This window comes from Falco punctatus, assembly GCF_963210335.1.
Source record: "Falco punctatus genome assembly, chromosome: 8".
NCBI classification, from domain to species: Eukaryota; Metazoa; Chordata; class Aves; order Falconiformes; family Falconidae; genus Falco; species Falco punctatus.
In genome coordinates this window covers 11,698,731-11,720,773 of record NC_137588.1, presented here as the reverse complement: position 1 = coordinate 11,720,773, position 22,043 = coordinate 11,698,731, and the positions used below count along the sequence as shown (strand labels likewise).

The 22,043-nt window shown below is 46.8% G+C and overlaps 1 protein-coding gene across 1 annotated transcript; it reads left to right on the top strand.

Annotated features, from left to right (window-relative positions):
- The first annotated feature begins 1,271 nt into the window (after positions 1-1,271).
- FRZB (frizzled related protein) lies at positions 1,272-20,938 on the top strand. The gene is made up of 6 exons (XM_080398394.1): positions 1,272-1,853; positions 11,204-11,251; positions 15,679-15,744; positions 17,785-17,989; positions 18,218-18,281; positions 19,888-20,938. The coding sequence occupies exons 1-6, from the start codon at positions 1,400-1,402 to the stop codon at positions 19,996-19,998; spliced, it is 948 nt and encodes a 315-aa protein (XP_080254520.1). The 5' UTR covers positions 1,272-1,399; the 3' UTR covers positions 19,999-20,938.
- Positions 20,939-22,043: the final 1,105 nt, after the last annotated feature.

Sequence of the window (22,043 nt, the reverse complement as noted above, 5' to 3'; positions counted from 1 at the left end):
GACCAGCTGGGGAAGGTTTTTATTACAACACCTACTTTTAAAACATGTATTTTACGCTGCAAGAGGGAATTCAAGCCTCAGATCTTGCTATGGCTAAATTTGAGGAGCTGAAAGGGTGAGTCAAAGCAGATCTCTCCTTAGTTCTCCCTGTAGAGGCAGGAGCTGCCCTCTGCCTCCGCCACGGCCGCTCTGCCTGCCCAGCAGCTGGCTCTGGGGCACGGGCAGCCCAGCCCGGCTGGCGGCTCGCAGGTGCACATGCGGGTGGATGTTTCTACTCGTCTCTGAGCCCCAAAGTTTCTTCTGGGAGTGCAGGGAGCAATTCAGTCCTTGAGATCAGCACCAGCCTGCAGAGGAGGGCAGACACAAGGCCGAGCGCTGGCGCAGAGGTGCTGGAACATCCACGGCTGGCCTTAACTGCAGCTCCCAGTTTGCTGGGCGTGTGCCTTCACTGGAGTCAACGGGACTTTTGCAGCCCAGCAAAAGGGATCAAGATTTCATCCGCAGTGATAAAGTTAAAAAATGCAAAAAGCCTTTCCAGGCTTAGGACCCCAGGTTTCTGAGGCTGTATCTGTGGCTGCTTTCACAACCCCTCCCTGGTTTTGATCCGGCTTCTGCATCCCGGCTGCTGGGAGCTGTGCTCCTGCTCACAGGAGCCAGCGTGGTGGGAAACCCACTGACACCACCATAAAACCCAACCAGACACACAATTGAGAGGGTGCTCGGTGCCCTCATGCCTGGGAAGAACTTAATAATCAGTTCGTTTAGGTCGGGGCTCTTTTTTCTGTTGAAGTCGGGACACCCTTTGTCATGCCACTGCTGTGTGCGTTACTTAAACATCTAGGAACCACTTAAGCATGAAACACAACAAACTTTCTGAAAAGTAAGCACGCCCGGCAGCCCGGCTGCCTGTTTCAAGCCTCCCACCGTGACGACCGGCCGTCCTCCGCGAAGGGTCGCCCACCGCCGCTCCCCGCCGTGCGCGGCCCCGGGCACCCCCCGGGGTACGGAGCGTGTCTGCGGGGCGGGGGCGGCTCGGTGCGATGCGCTCGGCATCCCCCCCGGGGGCGGCAGGGACGCGCGGTGCTCGCACGCAGAGGGGACCCTCTCCCCTCCCGGGGCGGAGCGGGCCGCTCCCGGGCTGCGCCCCGCGGCCGCCTTTGTTCGGGGCCGAGCGGCGGGGCGGAGCGGGACCGGGGAGGCGGCCCCGCCGAGCGGGGCGGTGCGGAGGGGCCCGGCCGGCAGGGGCGGCCCCGCGGAGCGGCCGGGCCCGGCGGGGGGCGCGGAGGGGCCGGGCGGCGGGCGGGGCCCCGGGGCAGCGCGGCCGCCGCCGGCGGAGGAGCCGCCCCCCGCGCCGAGGTCTGGCCGCTCGGCCGCTCCGCTCGGTGCGGTCGGCGGCGGCATGTGGCGGGGGCTGCCGGTGCTGGCCCTGGCCGGGCTGCTGGTGATGGGGCGGGCGCCGGCGGGGCGGGCGGCGGCCTGCGAGCCGGTGCGCATCCCGCTGTGCAAGCCGCTGCCCTGGAACATGACCAAGATGCCGAACCACCTGCACCACAGCACGCAGGCCAACGCTGTGCTGGCCATGGAGCAGTTCGAGGGGCTGCTGGGCACCAACTGCAGCCCCGACCTCCTCTTCTTCCTCTGCGCCATGTACGCGCCCATCTGCACCATCGACTTCCAGCACGAGCCCATCAAGCCCTGCAAGTCCGTCTGCGAGCGCGCCCGCGCCGGCTGCGAGCCCGTCCTCATCCGCTACCGCCACGCCTGGCCCGAGAGCCTGGCCTGCGACGAGCTGCCGCTCTACGACCGCGGCGTCTGCATCTCCCCCGAGGCCATCGTCACCGCCGAGGGCGCCGGTGAGTGCCCGGGGGGCCGGGCCGGGGCCGCCCCGCTCCGCTCCGCTCCGCCGCCCGCCCGCCCGCCCGGACAATGGGCCGCCGAGCGGCGAGGGGAGCCCGCCCGGGGCCCTGCCCGTCCGCCGCGCTGTCGGACCTCGCAAAGCCTCTGGTCTCGCCCTCCTCCGCTTCCTTCGGCTCTTTTCTCCGCCCTTGTCAGCCGCAGCGCTGCTGGAAAAGTTTGGCTGCCGGAGGGAGGGTGTGTGACAATGACAGCCCTGCCGGGCTGCGGAGCGCCGCGCGTCCCGCGGCCGGGAGCGCTCCCGTGCCCCGCCGGGGCTCCCGCCGCAGCCGCTCGCTGGACGGAAGGCAGAGCCGCCGGGGGGCGAGCCCGGCCCCGGGCCGCCGGCTCCCGCAGCCCGTCGCTCGGCCCCAGCCGCCCCGCTCCCCTGCCCGGGCGCCCCGGCGGGTCCAGGGCGGCGGAGCCGTGCCCGGGGGAGCCCCGGGCGGGAGCGGGGGCCTCGGGCTCCCCGGCCTCCTCCCGTGCCACTGCGAGCACCCGCGCCGCCGGGGGGGGACGGGGCCCGGAGGGGACCCCCTCGCCTCCCCAGCGGGCACCAGCGCGCGGTCGCGGCAGGGGTCCCCCGCCGGGGGTCACGGGCTGCTGCCGGGAGAGGAGCCGGCAGAGGCGCAGCCTTCGCCGCCTCGCATTCCCGGTGTCCCGGCGGCGGCTCGGGCGGTGCCTGGCCTCCTCCGCGGAGCCCTCGGACCCCCCGCTCTCTCGCTGCGCCCCGTTCCACCGGCTGCTCTCGCCGCGGCCCCACAGCACGGCTGGCGCTGGGCGCCCCGCAGCGCCCCGGGGGTACCGGGAGCATCGCCAGGCGGCCGGGCGGGATCTGCTGGGTGACCCTCCGGCCACCGCGGTGCTCCGGACCTGCTGCTGGCCGGGGACCCTGCTCCGGCAGGGGTGTGCGCCGGCGGCGGCCGCCTTTGGGCTGGGGCAGTTCGCAGGGGACAGCCCCGACGTGGTGATGTCGACCACAACGGAAAGAATAAATTGAAGGAGCTACTGAAGAGGGAATTAACGCAGGGCAGCGAGTGGCTGCCACGAGTGAGCTCTGATCTTTACGGAGCGAGCGCGGTTGCTGACTGACCAGCGGGGAGCGTGTGCTGCGGGTGGGAGCCAGCTGCCTCGCCTGGCTGCGGGGCTGGGGGGCTGCCCATCGCGGGGGGGGGGGCAGCGAGCAGCTCGGAGGTGTCGAGGGGCCGAGGCAGAGCAGCACCCACGCACCCTGCGGGCTCCTGGCACTGCCGGCACTGCCAGGCTGTGGGAGCTCACTGACGGGCAGCACATCCCCCTCTCCATTCTCCCCCAGCCGTGGCCTGTGGGTGAAAAGAGGTTTTTTTCTTTCATTCTATGCTTGCCACGCTATTTGACTGTTTCTGTCCCATTACCAAATGCTTTATGTATCCCACTGCCAGCAATGCCCAGCACTGTAATGCCTGTTTTCCTCTCTTAATGAAATCTCATGCTTTGGTTTCCTGACCGTGCTTCCCAGCTCAGCCTTCCCGGGAAAGCTGCTCGCTGCTCTCCTCTCCACGTACCTGTAGGCCAGGCTAACCCCGCTCCTTCTCTCGCTCCACCGAGTTACTTTCTCCACCTCTTGAACTCTCAAGTCAATGACCGTACCCTGGTATCTCCAGTTGTTACCAATATTTCTCTCTAACCCTTCTAACTGCTTCCCTCTTGCCTTTCCATCCTTCCCCCCTGCCCCCCGCAGCTGTCCCCAGCCCGTGAACCCAACCATCTATTTCTGCCTGCAGCTTGCACGCTGCTGCTGCTGCTCTCTGGGGGCTGCAGGCCTGCTGGCAGGGATTGGGGAAGTGCAGTTTTCAACACCAAGCACCTTTCTCTGCAGCACTGAGGTGCTTTCAAAACCACCTTAAAAATGGCTCCAAAGTGAGCGAGGCTTGGCAGGTCTGCAGCGATTTGAGAGCAATCGCGTTCAAATCTGGAGGGAGGAAGTTTGGCTAAAATTGCCCCCGAGTTACCTATTTCTGAGGACCTCAGCAGTACAATAACCTCTTTGAGGGATTCCAGGGCCAGATCCATGAAAACTCTCTTTCAGTGAATGAGAACCTGATGACATTCTCATTTCTGGGCTGAAAATTTTGAACTGATGCATTATGCACCAGACTGAAAGAATCCTTCTTGAGGGAATAAAACTGCTCCTTTAGAAAGCAGAGTGAAGGATTCCTGTTCTAGGAAGAGGTAAGGTGAACACTTCCAAATTCAATTCTCCAAATAAAGGATTGCAGCCAAGTAGAAGATACGAATAACCCAGCTGCCTAATGGGGAGCGTGCAGAATACCCGCTCTTATTCTGCCTCCTAAGCACGCCTGCCCCATGTGCTGTCTGTAAACTGCACCTGGTAGAGCAGGCAGAAAAATAAATCCATTGCTTCATGGGCTTCTGTTGTAGAAGAGATGGGGCTTATATCCTTCAGAAGTGAAATCTTGATTTTTCTTTAGTTTTTTGCCACTTGCGAAGTAGCAGGGTGCTGCTGTTTCCTTTCCTCTTGAGGCATCTGCATTATTCCTGGTGAGGGTTAATGCATTTGTCTACTCCCTTCCATAAGGCAGCAGCCTGAAGGACGGCAGGGTCAGGTGTTTGTCCTTGTCACAGCAGGGACAGGATTCAGAAAGCCTGCTTTCCATTCCTTTTCCAGTATTAGACCGCTCACGTTTCTGGGTGCATGGTTCAGCTGGATGCAAGGGCACTTCTGACCCCTGGTACACACTCTCCAGGTTGAGTCACCTGCAGGAGGCTGCAGCTGGTTCACGTCATGCCGGGTGGGATGTCGTCTGCTCTTTTGCATCTGGGAAGAGCTTGCACGGACACTCATGAAAATTCCGTCACCGTTAAAGTAATTGGTCTTGACTCTCATTTCAATGGTGCTGAGTTGGAGGGCGTTTGAAGTTCATTCAACTGGTTTTCTTTGGCTGTTGTTGCAGCAAGAGATGCAGAATTCCTCTCTGATCAGTTGTACTCCCCATGCTTAATAGGCTGGCTGCTGCAAAGCGCAGAGAAGCTGTGGTTGCTAAAATCGGTGGCAAATCCCAGTAACAAGGCCACTTCTGGTTATTGAGGCACAGGTCATGAGTTCTCCACAAACATCTTCTAGGACCTCTTTCCAGTGCAGCCCAGGTAGTAAGGAAGACCTAGAGACTTTGCAGGAATGAGGGAGGTATTTGTGTCATTCTTGTGATGTTCTTCAGGGCTGCTGGCATGATGAAGGGGTGAAGGAGTTGCTGCTATGTCTGTGATGGAGAAAGCTGAGAACTGGACCTTGTTTGAGGCTCAGTTAGAGGAAAAATTTTGCAGGCCCCCTGAGCTTGTGCTGGTCTCCAAAACCTGAGTGTGAGCTGCTGTACCATGCTGCTGATTTGGAGAGCTGAAGTTCCTCAAGTTACAGAGGCCACCTGGGAAGCATATCTTCCTTGATTTTTTTCATTATTTTTGGGAAACACCTGGGTTCCTTTACACCCAGGCAGCAGAGGGATGCTCTGGGCATGATGTCATTGTTCTGGAGGGAGGTGTGTGACAATGAGTGTTTTGGCTTTTTGTGGAAGATCTGACAAAACACAGTCCAGGACAGAGGATAAAAAAGCCTCTTGGTAACACGTTAACATCCCAGATGTCAGATTAGCGCATGCTAATGTCTGATGTCTCCTGTGGTTTTTACCCTGCTCCCCTGTCCTGTGCCTTTGAGGGATGAAAGTGGTTCTGCTCGCAGTCATTGGTGCAGACTGTCTTTGCATCTGCAGGGGGTCCCACTCGCTTACTCCGTGTATTTCAATCTCCATGTGCATATGCTGACTCTTCCTCACGTCTATCAGGTTATCTGCTTTCTTCATTCAGGGTCCTGTCAAATCTTCCCTAGCCTGTGAAGCAGCAAAAAGTACACATAGACAAAAACTATCTTGAATTTAACATCCTGATGGTGGGACCTGGTTTTAATTTTACATGTAATAAATGACCAGCCTGACCACAGTCATCATTGCTGTTGGGATGCTGACTCGGAAAAGCGCTTCAGCGCATGTGCCTGGCTGCTGCTGTCTAGCACAGTGTTTATGTCTCAAGCGACATGTTTATTCCTGTTTGGAAAAGGGAACTGGCAATAATACCGGAGCAGTATGATGGGTACCATGTGTATTGGGGGACAGACCTGTCAGTTGGGTCTGCCTCACTGTATCTTATTTAGATAGGAGAATGTCTTGAAGGCATAACAACAAGGTTGCTAATGAGAAGTTGGAGGGAAGGGAAGCAGCTTCACAAGGTGTCAACCACATGTAATTAATGTCTGAACCATTTGGGGTGACTATCGTAAGATGGCTGAGGAGAACTCTTGAATTTCCTAAAAAAACCCAACCCATCTCTTAAACATTAAAGAAAACCAGAGGTTATTCGTGTGATGGAGACGTATTTTCTTAAATCTTCTATGAACCCTTTATTTCTCTGCATAGTGCAAGTTCTCTGTACCTGCCTGGATGAATTCGTAGTAACCCAGTTTGTGAATTTGGCATTGTGTGCCTAAAAGAAAAGCAAAAGAGCTGTTTCCCATGCTCGTTTTTCATATGCTATTAACTTCATTTCCAAACTAGTGGTTTCCAAACTCCAGATCAGGTTTGCTATGACTCAGACTTTGCGTAGCTCTACTTATAGTAGCCAAGATGCAGAGCGGTGCGAGGCGAGTGTGTCAGGCTGTACTGAGGGCAAGGAGACATGCCCAGGTTGTCATTTATGAAGTTGAGATTTGTTTAGGCATTTGCTCAAAACTTGGAAGCAGGCTCATTTCTCAGTTAAAGAACAAAATTTTGACAAGCTTCAAGCCTGAAAGCAGATGGGAAAAGTAAATAAAGGAATTTAAACCTTGTTAATGATGATGCCATCGATGGCATTCTGCTGTTGCTACAGTTTTGTAGGCTGAGTCCCCTAGAATGTCTTTTACAATCTAAGTGCCAAGTCAAGACCTGGGCCATTAAATGCCATCAAAACCTGGCAGGATTTGGTATGTGGAGTGTCTTGGTATGTGGAGCAGCCGTGTTGCCATGTTGCAGGCTGCTCTGCAGCTTGGAGGGCGAGTGGTCTGCGTTACATTTTAACCAGGATCAATTTTCATGTTCCTTTGCTTTGCTGTGCACGTGTTTGCAATCAGATTAGCAAAGGTCTTCTTTGTATGAAGAGCTGAAGTAGATTACAAGGTCTGAATTCATGCATTTTGGAAGGATTTTTTAATTAATGGGGCTCACAGATATCTCCGAAAAAGGTGCCCAAGCAGCAGCCGCTGGCTGTGGTTTAGTTCTTTGAAGCCGCGTGCCTGGAATGGCTTCAGGCATAGCCGGGCGGTATTCTTGCATTGATGTGACCATCAGGATCATGTCGCTTTTGGCTCTTTCTTTGCCTTTTTTTTTTCTTTTTCTTAATAATTTAAACTGCGATAGAAGTAAGAGGTTTGCTCAAAACTAAGTTTTACCAAGTTCTTCCCTTTTTCCAAACCTCTCGCCCAAATCTTGTGGTCCAGGCATTGTTGTTTTGTACGCTTACTATGCAAGTGGCTTTTATTCAGCGCTCCTTAAACCAGTTAGTGGTTTGTTGTTTTCTTTTTATATAGCATCCCTCTGAAAATGGATTATTAAAACAATTTATTGGAAAAATCAGCTTGGACTTTTCCCCCCTGCTCTTAAAGAAAATCTAATCGGAAGCCTTTGGATTGGAGCACTGGATAATATCACCTCTTTGTCAATCCTGCTAATCATCACCGATAGGTATTTCTTTCAAAAAGATTGCTCTGCGTAGACGAAATTTGGCAGAGAAGTTGCCTCTGAAGAGAAGTGGAACAGTAGGAAGTCAGCTGTTTATTTTTTAAAACAGCTGCTTATTTTTTTCCTGTCTGCATTATAACCAAAGGTCTAAGCAGTGTGCACCTCCTGATGGAGAGGGGACCCTGCCCGTTAGGCTGCTGGGCTCGGCGGGGTGGATTTCGTGAGATCATGAGATCCACCGCAGATCTTGCGAGTGGCTGCTGCCAGGGCTGGCCCAGACCATTTTTCCCATTGCTTCCCTGGTGGATAAGAGGGGACCAGGCACTAGGAGCTTTACTGGGGGAAGGATCAGGGAGACGTGGAGCCTTTCCTGAGATGTGCCGTACACCGCTCCCCTCCACAAGCCCACGGTCCTCTCCATCAGTAGAAACTGCCCATCCCTCAAGAAGCATGGGTGCACCAAGGAAGGCAAGCATCAAGGGAAGGTCAGTGCTTGCCTGGCCCAAGCCCTGGCAAGCAAGGAAATGAATCATGACAGGGATGGGAACGGTTCCCATTAATTGTGGCTCCGCACACAGCGTCTGAGTTGCCCTTGCTGCACCGCCAGCTGCATCGCCAGATGCCCACAGCCACCGGTTTGGGGCAGGACGAGTCACCTGGGAAATGAAGGAATGCTGAATTAGGAAATGGGTTGAGGTTGCAGTGTGATTTTGTAAAAATAAAATAAGTTGTGTACCCAGGAGTGGAAGGGAACATCTGGTGGGAAGCAGCTCAGTTGCATGTTTGTTTGCAGGACGTATATACCGTTCCTCTAAAAAGTGATTAATTAAAATGACTTGCTGGGCATAGTGAGTGCTTGCCAGCCCTCCTTGTGTCGGTGTGAGTTTGAAGGGCAGTTCCTCAGGCAATACACAGGAGCATCGTGACCTTGAGTGGGGTCAGGGGAGGCTGTGATCCCCTTACCGGGCTCTGGTTTATTTTTGGTTGTAATTCCAGAGCAAATTGGAATTAGTTTGCTCAAACACCATGAAGTTATGACTGTTTGGATCAGCCCTTGGTTTGGGAAGGGGGAGTGCACCTCAGGGCTTCTTTCTCCTTCCATATTCACTCCGTGGATTGAAGATGGTTAGCGTTTAACCTGATACTTCTCTTGGCTCCTCTGCTGATGAAAATTTTTTCTGCCCCCATTAACAATTTTGTTGGCATAGGGGATGTGCTTTGGAGATGTGGATGAACCATCCCTTCATTTCTAACTGAAGCACCTGTGGTAGGAATTGTAGCTTGCTGGGCCACATGAAGCACCAGGAAGATTTGCCTTGGATGTGTGCAAAGCCAGGCAGCCTTGAGGGCAACCTGAGAAGCTGGCCCAGGGCTATTGAATGCCCAGAGTGGTGACAAATCTCAGGCTGGTCTTGGGCACATGGAGAGGTAGAGGCACCTCCTCATGGGTGGTGGCTGGGAGGTTTTGCAGACTTCTGTCCGCAGCAGGAGCAGATGGAAGATGATGGAACTATAGACCCGAGCGCGCTCTATACTTTTACCATGGCAGAAGGAATTGTAGGTTTAAAGCTACGGTTTGGCTAAATGAACAAGACCACAGAGGACTGGCCCAGGAGAAGAAGAAAAAGAAGACATGTGGTCATCCTTCTACTTACCATTTGCAAGAAGAAAGCCATTTTGATTCCTCTTTCATCATGACCTGGAGTACAAGAAAACACTTGATACAAAATAAAATGCTTTTAAATTTGATGAAGACCTCTTTTTTAATTTTATGCTGTTGGTAGAGGTCTCTTAATTTCTACCTGATGCCAACAGCTTATTAAAAATTTGAGAAGAGCTCAGGTGAATACAAAATTAAACACGCGTAAGAATTAGTATGCATAATTTGACTTGTTATAAGGCAGCATGGAGAAACCTTAGAGCTGCCGTGGAAGTAACCAAAGACCACATTGGCTCCATGAAAATGTAGGTTTTGTTCTGTAAACTAAGATCCTGCAATAGTTTGGAACTTTCATTGGAAGAAAATGGATGTGATTTTTTTATTACCAACAAGCTATTGGATGTAAAAGAACATCTATTCCATCCTTCTATGCTGTTTTCTATACTTTTTGCTCCTTATGTTGGTGGGAATAATTATTCCTGAAGTATCAATTTTTTGAAGTTCATTAGTATGTTAGTGTGGGATTTAGTTGTTTGTCATATTTACTCCTGCCCTGTCATTTAGCTATATCCTCATTTACGTAAGGAAGTTTCACATTGCTATGAGTATTATAAATATGCATTAAGGTGGAGATTTAAAATATTTTTTTTTAAAGGAGGGATGGGCAAATTAGAAGATTAACTAAGTCATATTACTTTTCTCATAAACAGGTATTTAAAAGATATATTTACAGCATTTGTGATTAAATAGTGGCCCCAGCCCTTAAAATTTAGTCCACACATCTAAACCCTTCACCTATGCCAAGTATCATCAGCGTCCTGGGCTGTCCTGCAGCTGGTTCCTTACAGCTCAGGCTGCAGGAGAGGAGCTTCTGTTACGTGGTCGTGTATTCATCTGTCCTGTAGTGTAAAAGCATCCTACAAAAGGCAGACAAACTGTAGCAACAGCATAACGCCATTGATGGCATCATCATTAACATCCATGATAGCGTGAGGATATAAAAAAGGTGTTTGTATGATACCAGCTTTCGGAGCTGAAAAAACTGCGTAAAACACTTGGGCGTGCTAACTCAAAGAAAAGCCTTTTGTTTGAGAGGTCATTTGTTTTTCCCTTTTCTGTGTCATCCTAATAAAGTGTAGTGCCTCGCTCCCAAATCTTGTCTCGTGCATTTATTTTTTTCATAACTTGTACGTTATATGTATTAACGTACTTGGTTTTCATGATTAAATATATATATGCAAGTCCATTAAATGGTGTGATTTAATAAACAGTAGGTTTGCAATGATGTGTTTTACTAATGTGGGACACATTCCACTTACGAATGTGTCTAAAAGCAGTTCTTTGGGCATAGTGCCTGTTTTTCCTTCTGTTCCTTATCTGTCCTTCAAAATAATCAATATGTTTTTAAGACTGAGGGAACGGGAAGGTCTGAAACATTTGTTTTGGCATTTGCTTCAACGATATGATTGTGGTTGGTTGGTTTGATTTCCTTAGTAACCAAAAAAACAAACCGAAAGTAATTTCTCCTTCATCATCTAATTGAACACAAACGGTACCTCTACTTTTACTAGATGCTTTTAAGTTCATGCCATAATCTCCATCCTCATCCTAAACCTGCCATTGTGTGCACCAGTAGAAGTGGGACATGTAATCTGCTTGAGCCCTTAACGTGATGAACTGGATTTGGGTGAAATTCAGATAAAAAATTGTGTCAACTGTTAACAGGCTGGCCTGTAGAACTTTACAGTCTGTTTATTGATCAAGTTATTATGTTTTAATATACTAAATATTAGAGAAAGGGAAAACATTGTAATGGGGGTGTATTGAAATAATCCAGTTTTAAAAATACTAACATTTCTTTATGTATTTTATGAATCCATGCCAGATTTTCCTATGGATTCCAATAACGGCAACTGTAGAGGCGCCGGCATCGGTAAGTACGCTTTTATAAAACTACATAATCAGCTATAGTCTTTCAAATCCTTTTAATTTTTGACTAATTAAGAGGGGTGCTAAGCAATGTTTGAATACTCTATCTTGTCTGGGAATCCTGTAGATTGCGCTTTTGCATCCTGTGGACAGGTGGGATTTGGGGCTGCTTAGCCTGTGGACCTCTCAGCGTACAACTCACTGAACTCTTCAGCCTGCCCTTCTGCTCTTGTCAGGGCAAAATCTCCATCAAATCAAGGGGGCTGTTCTCATTTCATTAAAAGTTGTGTCTTGAACAGTGACGATGGTCATTAAATGGATTTTGACTGCGCAAACCCAATGAAGATAATGGTTTGTGCTGACTTTAAAGTTTGTAGATTAAATTTGGCACGCTTTGTAGATAATGGCAAAAGTTCTGTTAACCTGAAGAGGTTGAGGCTGAGACTTTTTGAGACTAGTTTTATTCCATCAGGTCCCCTGCTGCTTTTTATTTTTGTTTTGGTTTTGCTGGAACTGAGTAAAACTCCTTGAGCATTACCACTAATCATAGGCAACACAAAGAAGCAAAGCCCAGGTTGGTAGCTGATAGATTATAGAAATGCGATTTTTTTCCTCAAGTGAGCCAATGACTATAGGTTTCCTTGAATTTTATTACGATTCCCTCAGAAGTTTTCCTCTTACGCCTTTGTCAAGAAGGTGACACTTGGAAACCTAGTGTTGGCCATCGTGTCTTTCCTTTTCCAGAGGTGTTGAGGACCTATAGAGTGCACCGCTGCTTAGTTCATTGATGCAAACACCTAAGTATGGTTGTGGAACATAAAATAAGATACCTGCATAAAATTGGATAACTTCAGCATTTATCTCTGTGTACAGATTGTAACATGGTACTAATAATGCTCAGCTTAATACAGTTTTAAAATGTGATCAGTAGGTCCCAATGTGAAAGTAGCTATGTACATGCAAAATATTGCTTAAATTGCATTGTACGTCCTTTAGAAAGCCAGCTACAATTAGAAAATACTGATAAAAGTAAGCCCCTTGACAAGCTTCACCTTGAATTGCGTTGAGCATGGGACCGTGTCTGAAAGACTTTCTAAAGATTTTTATTACTAATTAGTTAGGATCTTCTTAGTTTTAGGCAGTTTTCAGTTGTGTGCCATTGAGATACTGTGGATTTCATGCTCTGCAGTGACTGTACAAAAAAATCCCGTGCAAAAAATGGGGTGAAGATGCACAGAAAAACTGCTGATGAGAATGAAGGGTAATGTTTTTATCACTGCCTTTTGCTGAACAAACAATTTCTGGTTCGATGCACTATACCTCTCTCAGCTGACAAACACAGTTTAACGACCCAACGGGCTGTGTTTCATAATTGCTTTATTTCTAGGTTCTGTAAAGTCAATTTGTAGTTTTGCCATTGTAAATAGAATTTTTTTTTGCAAGTAGCAACCTGATGTGTTTTTTAAAATCCTGAACTCGGTTCCATGGTTTCTGGAGCGTATGTCCTGTGCTGCTGTGTCTGGCTGCAGTGAGCAGTGCCCATGGGTGACCCCTGCTCCAGGCACCTTTTATCCCCGGCGATGTCCACTGGTGAAACCTTCCCTCAGAGTCTGAACAGGTTTTTTTGGAGGAGGAGCTTTCCTACCTCTCTTGGCAGTAAATGACGTCGCTGTCTGCTTCATCAGGTGCTTTTCAAGTTACTTAGATATTTTTTTCTGGAGTGTTTTTTATCCTGACTCTATCAGGGAGGCTGGTACTGGTGAGCGTTACAGCCAGGTTTTGGATTGTGCCCGTACATATATGTAGGATGGCACGTTTCTTGGTAGTGATCCATGGGGAACACTCTTTTACCATGCAGTCCATTTATTTTGGCACTTACAGGATGGCATTTTCAAAGGTATAGATTTTGAGCTTTTGTTAGTCCTGTATTGACTTGTATTAAAAAAGAATATTTAATGGCAAAGTTAACTAAGATCTCAGTCAAAACTGGTATGAGCCTCTACTGGGATACAATGTTGTTGTGGTCCCAGAGCTCTTCTGCTAAATCCGGCAGCTTCAGAGGAGGCTATCGTGTAAGATGGGACTTTCCCTCAGCGTCAAGAGATGCAGTACATTTTTGTAGCCACTTTTTTTGGGTGTTCCTGCTCGCTGGGGAAAGATCAGCTTTGCCAGAACCGTGCATCGATCAAACACGCGGTTCTCAAATAGTCACGTTGTGCTTCCTTTGAATGACACTGTCACAGGGACTGGGGGAGAGGAGTTGGTTCTAGCTCTGCGGCTGACTTTATAACTGACCTTGGCAAGTGACTGTCTGTTAGTTTCCTTATCTCTAAATAGTAATTAGGAATAATGCAGCATTTTGTAAAGTTCTTTGAAATGTAGATCTGAAAAGCACCGGGGCGACTGAGAGATACCCATCATTAAGAACATGGGCAGGTCTATAATTTGTTTCTAGAACAAGACTAATGAAATACATTCCTCAAATTAATAACATCAAATAACCCAATACCATCTTAAAACTGGGGGAAAAGTGAGGCTGTGTATTCTTGTCTTGCAGTTTAGGCTATTCTATTCTACTCGTGCCGCAGAGCAAAGTGCTGTAGAGCAGGAGAATGCTGAGGTGTGCGACTTGTTGGACTTGAACGCTGAGATGCCTGTGTGAGTGTGGGCTGTAGGAGCACATCTTTTATGGCCTGTTTTGAGGCAGCTTATAAAATGGGCCATAATTTGGCCTAAAGTATGCATGAGCTCCCACAGGCAGAAGGGAAGCCAAAAATCACTTCCCTTCTCTGCCTTTATTATTTTAACACAGTCTCATACAAAAGCTGAAGTCTGTAGGAGTCTATATATAGATTCCTGAGGATGTGTTTGAAATTCAAGGAAACAATATAGTCTTCTTTTGAAATGTTCTCCTCTTTCCTGTATTTTTTTTTGGTATTCTCAACTACAAAAATTCTTTCAATAGAAAATAAATAATGATTTGAGATAGCCGTATGATTCCACCTCTTTTTTTTTTTTTTTAATATGCAGAAATCTTACAGAGCAAATAAAAGTTCTTTTTCAGACTCTTCATGCATGAAGTCTACTTCCACTTAAATGCTAAGTCAAATGTCAAAATAGATGACCATGTGTACGTAATACTGGGACTGGCTGTTTGAAATGACTTCGCCAAACTCCACTTAGACACTAGCGTGAAATAAGTAAATATTTGCATTAGAGCAGCCAGCCGTGAAGTGGTGGTGGTGTTAATGAACACGTGGGTCTGGAGCTTCAGCGCTGGCACCCCCTGGGCACTAAGGAAAATGTTTTTGCCTCTGTTATTGTTCCCAGCCATCTGGATGCTGCACCACTGGAAATACTGCTTTGACAGTGCTCATTGGTGTTGTCTTTCGAAGGCCATCCTTACCACCACAAGGGCTGTTAATTTCCCTATTTTAATTAAAAGCTGAGGTTCTGGGTCATAATAAAATTGTGTAAAATTTACACAAAAATTGAGGACGAGTCCAGAGTCCAAGGTAAGAGCAAATACCTGCAGTAGTCAAGGGAAGCCCTTCAGCCTCTTAATCTCTCTTAAACCTCCTGCCAGACGCCTCTGAAGAGACATGGTTGAGGTTTCATTTTGTCGGGACCGTCCCAGCGACGTTGGGAGCAGGGAGCCACATGCCACTTGGTCCCACCACCCTCCAGCATGCTTCACTTGTGAGCTGTAGCTCTTAGCCACCCTCGGGTGTGAAGGGGCTGTGCCACCGTACGAAATCTTATGGTGCAGCTCCAAAGGTGAACTGCACACTGTGGATTAGCCGCAAAACCCACGCTCCTTCTGGTGAGTGCCTGCTAGCCAGAAGATCCCAGTTTGCTAAACTGAGCCGAGCTATCTAGTCCCAATCAAATGTTAAATGGTGCCCTATTGTAATTTTTTTCAATGTCTGTATTACGGTCTGTGTGATTAAAGGTGCAGAAAGGAGGGTGTTCGGTAAGTGTGGTACAGAAGAGAGGACAACGTTGTAAGGACACGGAGTTACGGCACCTGCGAGCATGGAAGGGGCCAAGACTGAACCTTGAATTGGCTTGAAATGGAAGATTTTATCACTTCAGACCTCCAAGTTCTTGTGTGTCTGTGTTGTTGTGGGGTTGGTTGGTTTTAGGGCTTTTGTTCTATAAATTCCAGCATTTGGGGTTTTAGGTATTTTTGATTTTTAAATTTTGTTTTTCAAATTTCAGTTTTCTCCTAGAAACCTTTGAGGTCTCACGGACAGTTCCACAACATCTTCCAACAGACCAGGAATGCCCTGTGGTTTTTACTGTTTCACTTGCATGTAATAAACAAGTCAATTCAGTGAAATTTTCATTAGGTGTGAGCTTGGGGTGTGGGGCAGATGGTCGCTGAACATATGCTCTTTTCTTTCTGAACAAAACTTTATGTTTTTATAGAGCGCTGCAAATGCAAGCCTATAAAAGCTACCCAGAAGACCTATCTGCGCAACAATTACAACTACGGTAAGAACAGCTGCATGGCCAGCTCCCAACATTTTTAAGGTTACAGTAAGGGGGAAATTTTCCTTAAAAAAGCCTATGGTCCTAGTTACCGATGGTTAATCCAGTGGTACTTATTACAAAAGGAAGATGTGGCCTGAAACATTTCCAAATTAGGATGATGGTGGGGATTAGTTTAATACGTTATAAAAGAATGTCATCTGTGACATGGAGTGATCTCAGCGTCAGCGCAGGCATCTGGGGTTCGTGCACTTCTCTGTTGTGAAACGTGGTGTGATGAAAGTGACAGTGTGGGCTGCTGTGCTTGAACTGCCTCTTTGATTTCCAGCTCCGACATGCTCTGCTTTTGCCAGAGAGGATGTTTTTACTAACTTTCATGCCTACAAACTCACCGTGGGATCTGACAGGCATACTAGGTTCTTTCCTTCTTGCATATTGAAGCCAGCAACTGAGCATCTTGCCAGCTGTGTTATACTGTCAGTGACTCCTGTAAAAGTGCATGGCATGCATATGATGCCTTCTCTTGTCCAGATTGTCCTGGTCTTCAGGCATATCGCAGGTCCAGGCTGCTACTTTACTTCATACTGTTTGTTTTAAACAATTGAGGCTGCTGAAGCCAGGGAGTACTTATCACAGGAGCTGAACAATTGGGCCCATCCTTTCTCACATTTCTGGTGTGAATAGCCTTAGGCTCAGGGAACTTGAAGACTTCATTTAAAGGGTAGCGATTGTGTAATATTTATTAAGATTATGCATTTATGCAGCTATTCAGATAAGCTTCTTTTAAAAATAGATCCTATTAAAAGCTAAAGAAATACAATTGTACTCAATCAAACTTATTTTTTAGGTGACTAGTCGGTTTTATGTTGTTTTGGTGGATTTGTTTGGAAAATAATTACAGAGTGACTACTCTCTAGTGGGTACCTGCATATGGCAGAGAGTCACAGAGCATGCTGCTACCCATCTTTTCAAGCTTTTGAAATTAAAGAGGTTTCAAAATGCATTTGAAATAACTCCAAACTAAAGCAAGATTTAAAAAAAAAAATCTTACAAGGTTTTAAGAAAGTGGATCACTTGGGGTAAATGGTGTATATTAAATGCACAGGTTAGTAATTGCTAAATTCTGGCAACTGTATTTAGTGTGGTTGCAATACACACTGGTTGATGGTCCTTATGGACAGTGCACGTGGAGAGAGGGGATGTGTAAGCCCATGGTTTTCTTTCTTCCATATTACCTTTTTCGTGTAGGTCAAAAGAAATTTGGAATCTGGGAAATCTGCTGTTTGTAAGAGAAAGGGACTCTTGTTTGCAGGCTGTGAAAGACGTGGCATTCTCTAGAGTGTGACCTCTGGATTGGCTTTGCATTTGCATGTGGTATCAGTTCACTGGTCACTGTGAGAGACACAAAAAGCATTGCCTTTGAAAGGCAACTGCTCCTCCTATCCAGCTTAAGGTGAAAGGAAAGGATGAGGGAGGAAACAATTAGATGGGTCATCAGGTCAAGATCAGGAGCGTTTGGAGTTCATAAAGAGCAGATCAGATTGGTGCTGGGTCACTGGAAAGAGAATTACAAAGGTAAGGGCCTGTCATCCAGCAGAAGCAGCGATAGGAGTTTTAACGCACATTCACATTTCGTGAAGGGTTGAGGGTGACGTACTGGTCATCTGTGCTGCGGGTGGTCACAAAGGGATCAGTTACAGCCAGAGGGAGGAGGAGGGCGTACAGGGAGTGGGTTAAATATATTTAAAGTGGAAAGGGCAAAGAAGAAGAGATGCTGAAACTGAAGCCCCACTTAAACAGGACATAAATCCAACTGGTACGTAACTCCTACTTGTGACCATACTGTTATGAGATACATGGAGCTACCTGAACCCTCTTAGTGGAGGGTGAAGTGAAAGGGTGGGGGCAGGGATGGTGCTGGAGTTCAGCTAAGCTTTTCATAATGGACCATGCAAAAGACTAATCCCAGAGGTCACCAGGAACGGCTTGGGGTGACCTGCATTATCTGCTGCTGCTAACTACGCTCTTTGTGCTTTTTCCCAGTCATTCGAGCTAAAGTGAAGGAGGTAAAGACTAAATGTCACGACGTCACTGCAGTAGTGGAAGTAAAGGAGATCCTAAAATCTTCCCTGGTGAACATCCCAAAGGACACTGTAAACCTCCACACGAACTCTGGCTGCCTGTGCCCCCCACTCAGCGCCAATGAAGAGTACATCATCATGGGTTACGAAGATGAGGAGCGCTCCAGGTAACTCCTTCTGCATTGTCCTTGGAGCATATTTGTTGTTTGTTGTCCTGCCCGTAAAGCTGAACTTCAGAGCCACCAGGAAAGGAAAACTTGGAGTGACTCTGTACATCTCCTTAATGGTATTCACGGAGGGACGAGGGTGTCTGCAGGCACAGAGTCTTCCATGTGCTGGGTTGTGTAGGTGGTGCTTGCGGGCTGATGGAGTAACTTGTTGTCTCTGTTGTGTAGGCTACTCTTGGTGGAAGGCTCCATAGCTGAGAAGTGGAAGGATCGCCTGGGTAAAAAAGTAAAGGTAAGAAAGTATCTCACCAGGAGTCAAATGTTGCAGGTACCATGAAACACCTACCTAACCTTTTCAAAATAAGGGAAGAAAATACACATGCTGACCCCAGTTAAATAATATCGAGTATAAAAAATTAACTTGGTTTGTTATTTGCTGCATTACTATAGAAATGCATGCTGAATAAACTAAAGGGATAGACTGAATTACCCTAAAGTATACCAGTGCAGCAGCAATCAAAACCTCTGTCTCAACTGAACAGTAGGAGTGTTTTAACTCCGCAGGCAAACTGTGAGTTCTGCAACACACGCCTATTTCATTTGGATTGTGATACTAATTGGGAAAAAAAACCACCCACAAGAGGGCTTTACAAATGTTTTCCAGACTAAGTCAGAACTGTACTTTTCAGATATTTTTAAAGTATGGTTTTCTTACCAAATTGGGTGGATTAGAGACTATTTTAAATTTACCTTCGTGGCTTAGGTGAGGGAGGTTGTTGTAGAGAACTGGAAGCAATGAACTCAAGTGCAAGCAACACATGAAAATATATACTAATGTTTTCTAATTTAAATATATTCTAGTGTATTCCAAGTTCTGGAAGGATTGCCTTTTTGTATTTTGATGCACTGCAAAGTATCAGCGATGTTGATGTTGTTAGGAGTGTCATTTTACACAGAATATTCTTTCTTTGACACAATTTCTCAGCCGTTGATTTGACATACTGGTTGTGCCTGTGCAAACTGGTCTCTTCCACTCAACACTTTCTTCAACGGCGTTAATGGGACTGGCAGGAAAATACCATTCTGATTACAAACGCAAGATTTTCTGTGCACGTTTATCACATCCACAGAGATGCCATGAGTGACAAGATATTGAGGTCTTACTCCAAGTTGTTTGATTTGGCAGAACGTTGTGAAGTCCAGTGCCACAGAGCAAATACCATGTTACTGCTGTGGGCTGACTTCTTCTCGGCTTCAGTTCTCAGGTGGTAGTGTCACTTGTTGGGGTTTTTTTTGGGGAACTCACTTATTTTTCTCACCTATTTCCTCATGGTCTGTGTGCTGCTGACCCTGCCCTCACACCCAGCCTGGGGATGTGAGGACCACGCCACGTTGTCACCCACTTCTCATCATAATCTCCTTCACCAAAAGCATTGTCAGTTGTACTAACTATATTTATTATGTTTTTTTGTACTGGTGTTGCTATTACCTGGAAAAATAAAAACAAACAAATAAATTAATTAATTTTAAAAAAACCAAACAAACCACTTTGGCTGTTTTTTTTTATCCTGCTTTCCCCAAAGACTGCCTGAATAGCTTCATTTAAATTTTATTATTTAGTAGGTGAGATGCTTTTGTGCTGAAGCTATTATGCCTTGTGTCAGCCCCTTCATTCAGAGAGGCTACAGGAAAGCTGGGAAATGGTGTCTTCATTTAAAGTGACTTTTAGCGATAACCTCACATTCCACCATTTGAGCCCCACGCAGGGTAGGGCGATGGAAACAGCAACAGCGCTTTATTTTTTCGCTGCTGTTTGTAAACACATGCGGTTGTTTTACATATGACCTATTTCTTCTTCTGTGATCTCTTTTGTAATTTCTTTGCCTTTCAATGTGCAGCGCTGGGATCAGAAGCTCCGCCACCTTGGGAAGGGGAAGGGAGAGCCCGGACACGGCGACTTGGCTCCAAAGCCCGGCAAAGCCAGCAGTGCCCGACAAGCACGTAGTTAGATGCAGGATGCCGTACGTTGACATGCAGTGGACTATCTACCAAGACTTCATTGTTGGAGCAGCAAAGGAGAAATTGCACTATTGCACGTTATATTCTATTGTTTACTACAAAGTAATGTTTTAGCTTATATTAGTTTTTATTTTCCCTTTTGTTTTCTGCTTTCTTTTTTCTTTTTTTTTTTTTTTCTTCCTTTTTTTTGGATATGTGCCAGCTCTGGAAATACATTGTTTGGGTTTTTTTTCTGTAACTGAGAACGGTAGAAAACTGCCCTTATGAGATGGAGAAAGACAAGGACATGTTTAATTTACCATTTCACCTCCTGAATCTTCTTAGGGAGAAAATTTGGATGCAAGCAGAAATGAGATCTGGCAATGACCATTGCCTAAAGTCATGAGTCACGCTGGCTTCCCCCTTTCGCTCTTTAGTCACTATTTGCTGAAACTTACTGTGTTGGGGGCAGGTTGTTATCTGGTTTTAAGTGCCTAATTTTTTTATTCTGAAATATAATTCTGAAATATATAAAGAAATGATGTTAGGAGAACTGTTTTACTCAGTACATCTTTGTTAAGTTTTCTTATAAATAAACCACTTGTGTAAGCCAAAGTCTAACTTAAAGTATGTCCTGCGACAAACACGGTGTACTCAGGGGACCTGGGCTTTCCAGTTCTCTGGACCTTTCAGGAAAGGTTGTATAGCTCTGTTACTGCAGGATGTAATTTGTAATACACTTCTTCTCTTATAATGGCAGTTTTTTCCCCGCTTTTCTTTCTTTTCTCTGCTGAGTTGTAGGAGTAGACTGATTTACCAGGCCTGCTTCTCAGTACAGGTCTGCACTTTATCCTTCTGATTTTGTGGTGTTATTCTAAAATCTGTGCCTACATAAACAAGTGTTCAATGCTCAGTAAAATGTGTCCAATAAAAGAATTGTAGTTGCCAACACAGACGTTATCTGACTTGTGAACCAATGTCAAAAAGACAAAAGGCAAAACCCCCCTTATTTTTGGTGCCTTTATAGAATTCTTCGCAGATAATGCAAACACATTTGAAATTATCTTCAGTTTTCCCATTGTCCCATGTTCAAAAGAAATTAAAATGGGATAAGTAAAAGAACAGTCCTCAGCTGTAGTCTGCAGAGGGGAACCCACTCTACTGAAGATGCAAATGGCTGTTGCGTTCTGGCTGTCAGTGCGGTCTGAAGTGCTTTGGGGCAGCCTTTCGTAAAGAAAACACTGTTGGATTGTTAGGTAGTTTGAAAATATGATAATAAGTAACCACAAGAGTATTTGGGAATATTTATAATAATGCTATTTTAAGATTTTGGTTCATAACTAGAGGTCTCAGGGCAAGTTTTCCATTGGGCTGGATACCACGCAAGTTGAAACATAGAAATGTTTCCTGCAATACTCGGATTTGTTAGTTGTTTTCTTTTTTTAAATTAAAAATAAAGAGGTCATTTAGGGGAAAGAGTGGCGCTGAAGGCTAGCAGTGGAATATTAATCCTCCAGCTAGTTCAGTGTTTGCTCAGGGTGCTGCACGGGCTGGCCGCTAGAAGCTGTGGAAGGACTTTCAAAGAGGAAGCTGAATTAGAAGAATAAAAATTATTGAAACAGCAACAAAGCTATTGCCATTTGGTGTATTTTGGATACTGTAGCTTGGTGCTTCTGTTGTCATCCACCCTGCTGCCTTGTTCCTGTGTTTTCCAGCCACACTACCCAGCAAGCAGATCTCTGCCTGTGGTGGTCACAGTAGGTATGACAAGGTGAACATCCTTGCCATACTTGCTGAAGCAGCAAGCCCTATGAAGCCCATTGTCAATCATATTTAATTACTGGGTGTTGGACTTTTTATTTATTTTTTATTTTTTTTGAAGAAATCAGAGAATAGCAGGCAGTTTATGTGAGAAGGAAAATCTGCTGCATCTTGTTTACTACTGTCCTCCTGCCCCCGTTCTCTGAGTCTTCTGAAGAAAGTGTAGTAGTCTGTTATTTTGTATCTTGCTTAATTAGGTCTCAGTTCAAGACTTGTCTAACCTCTCATCAAATTA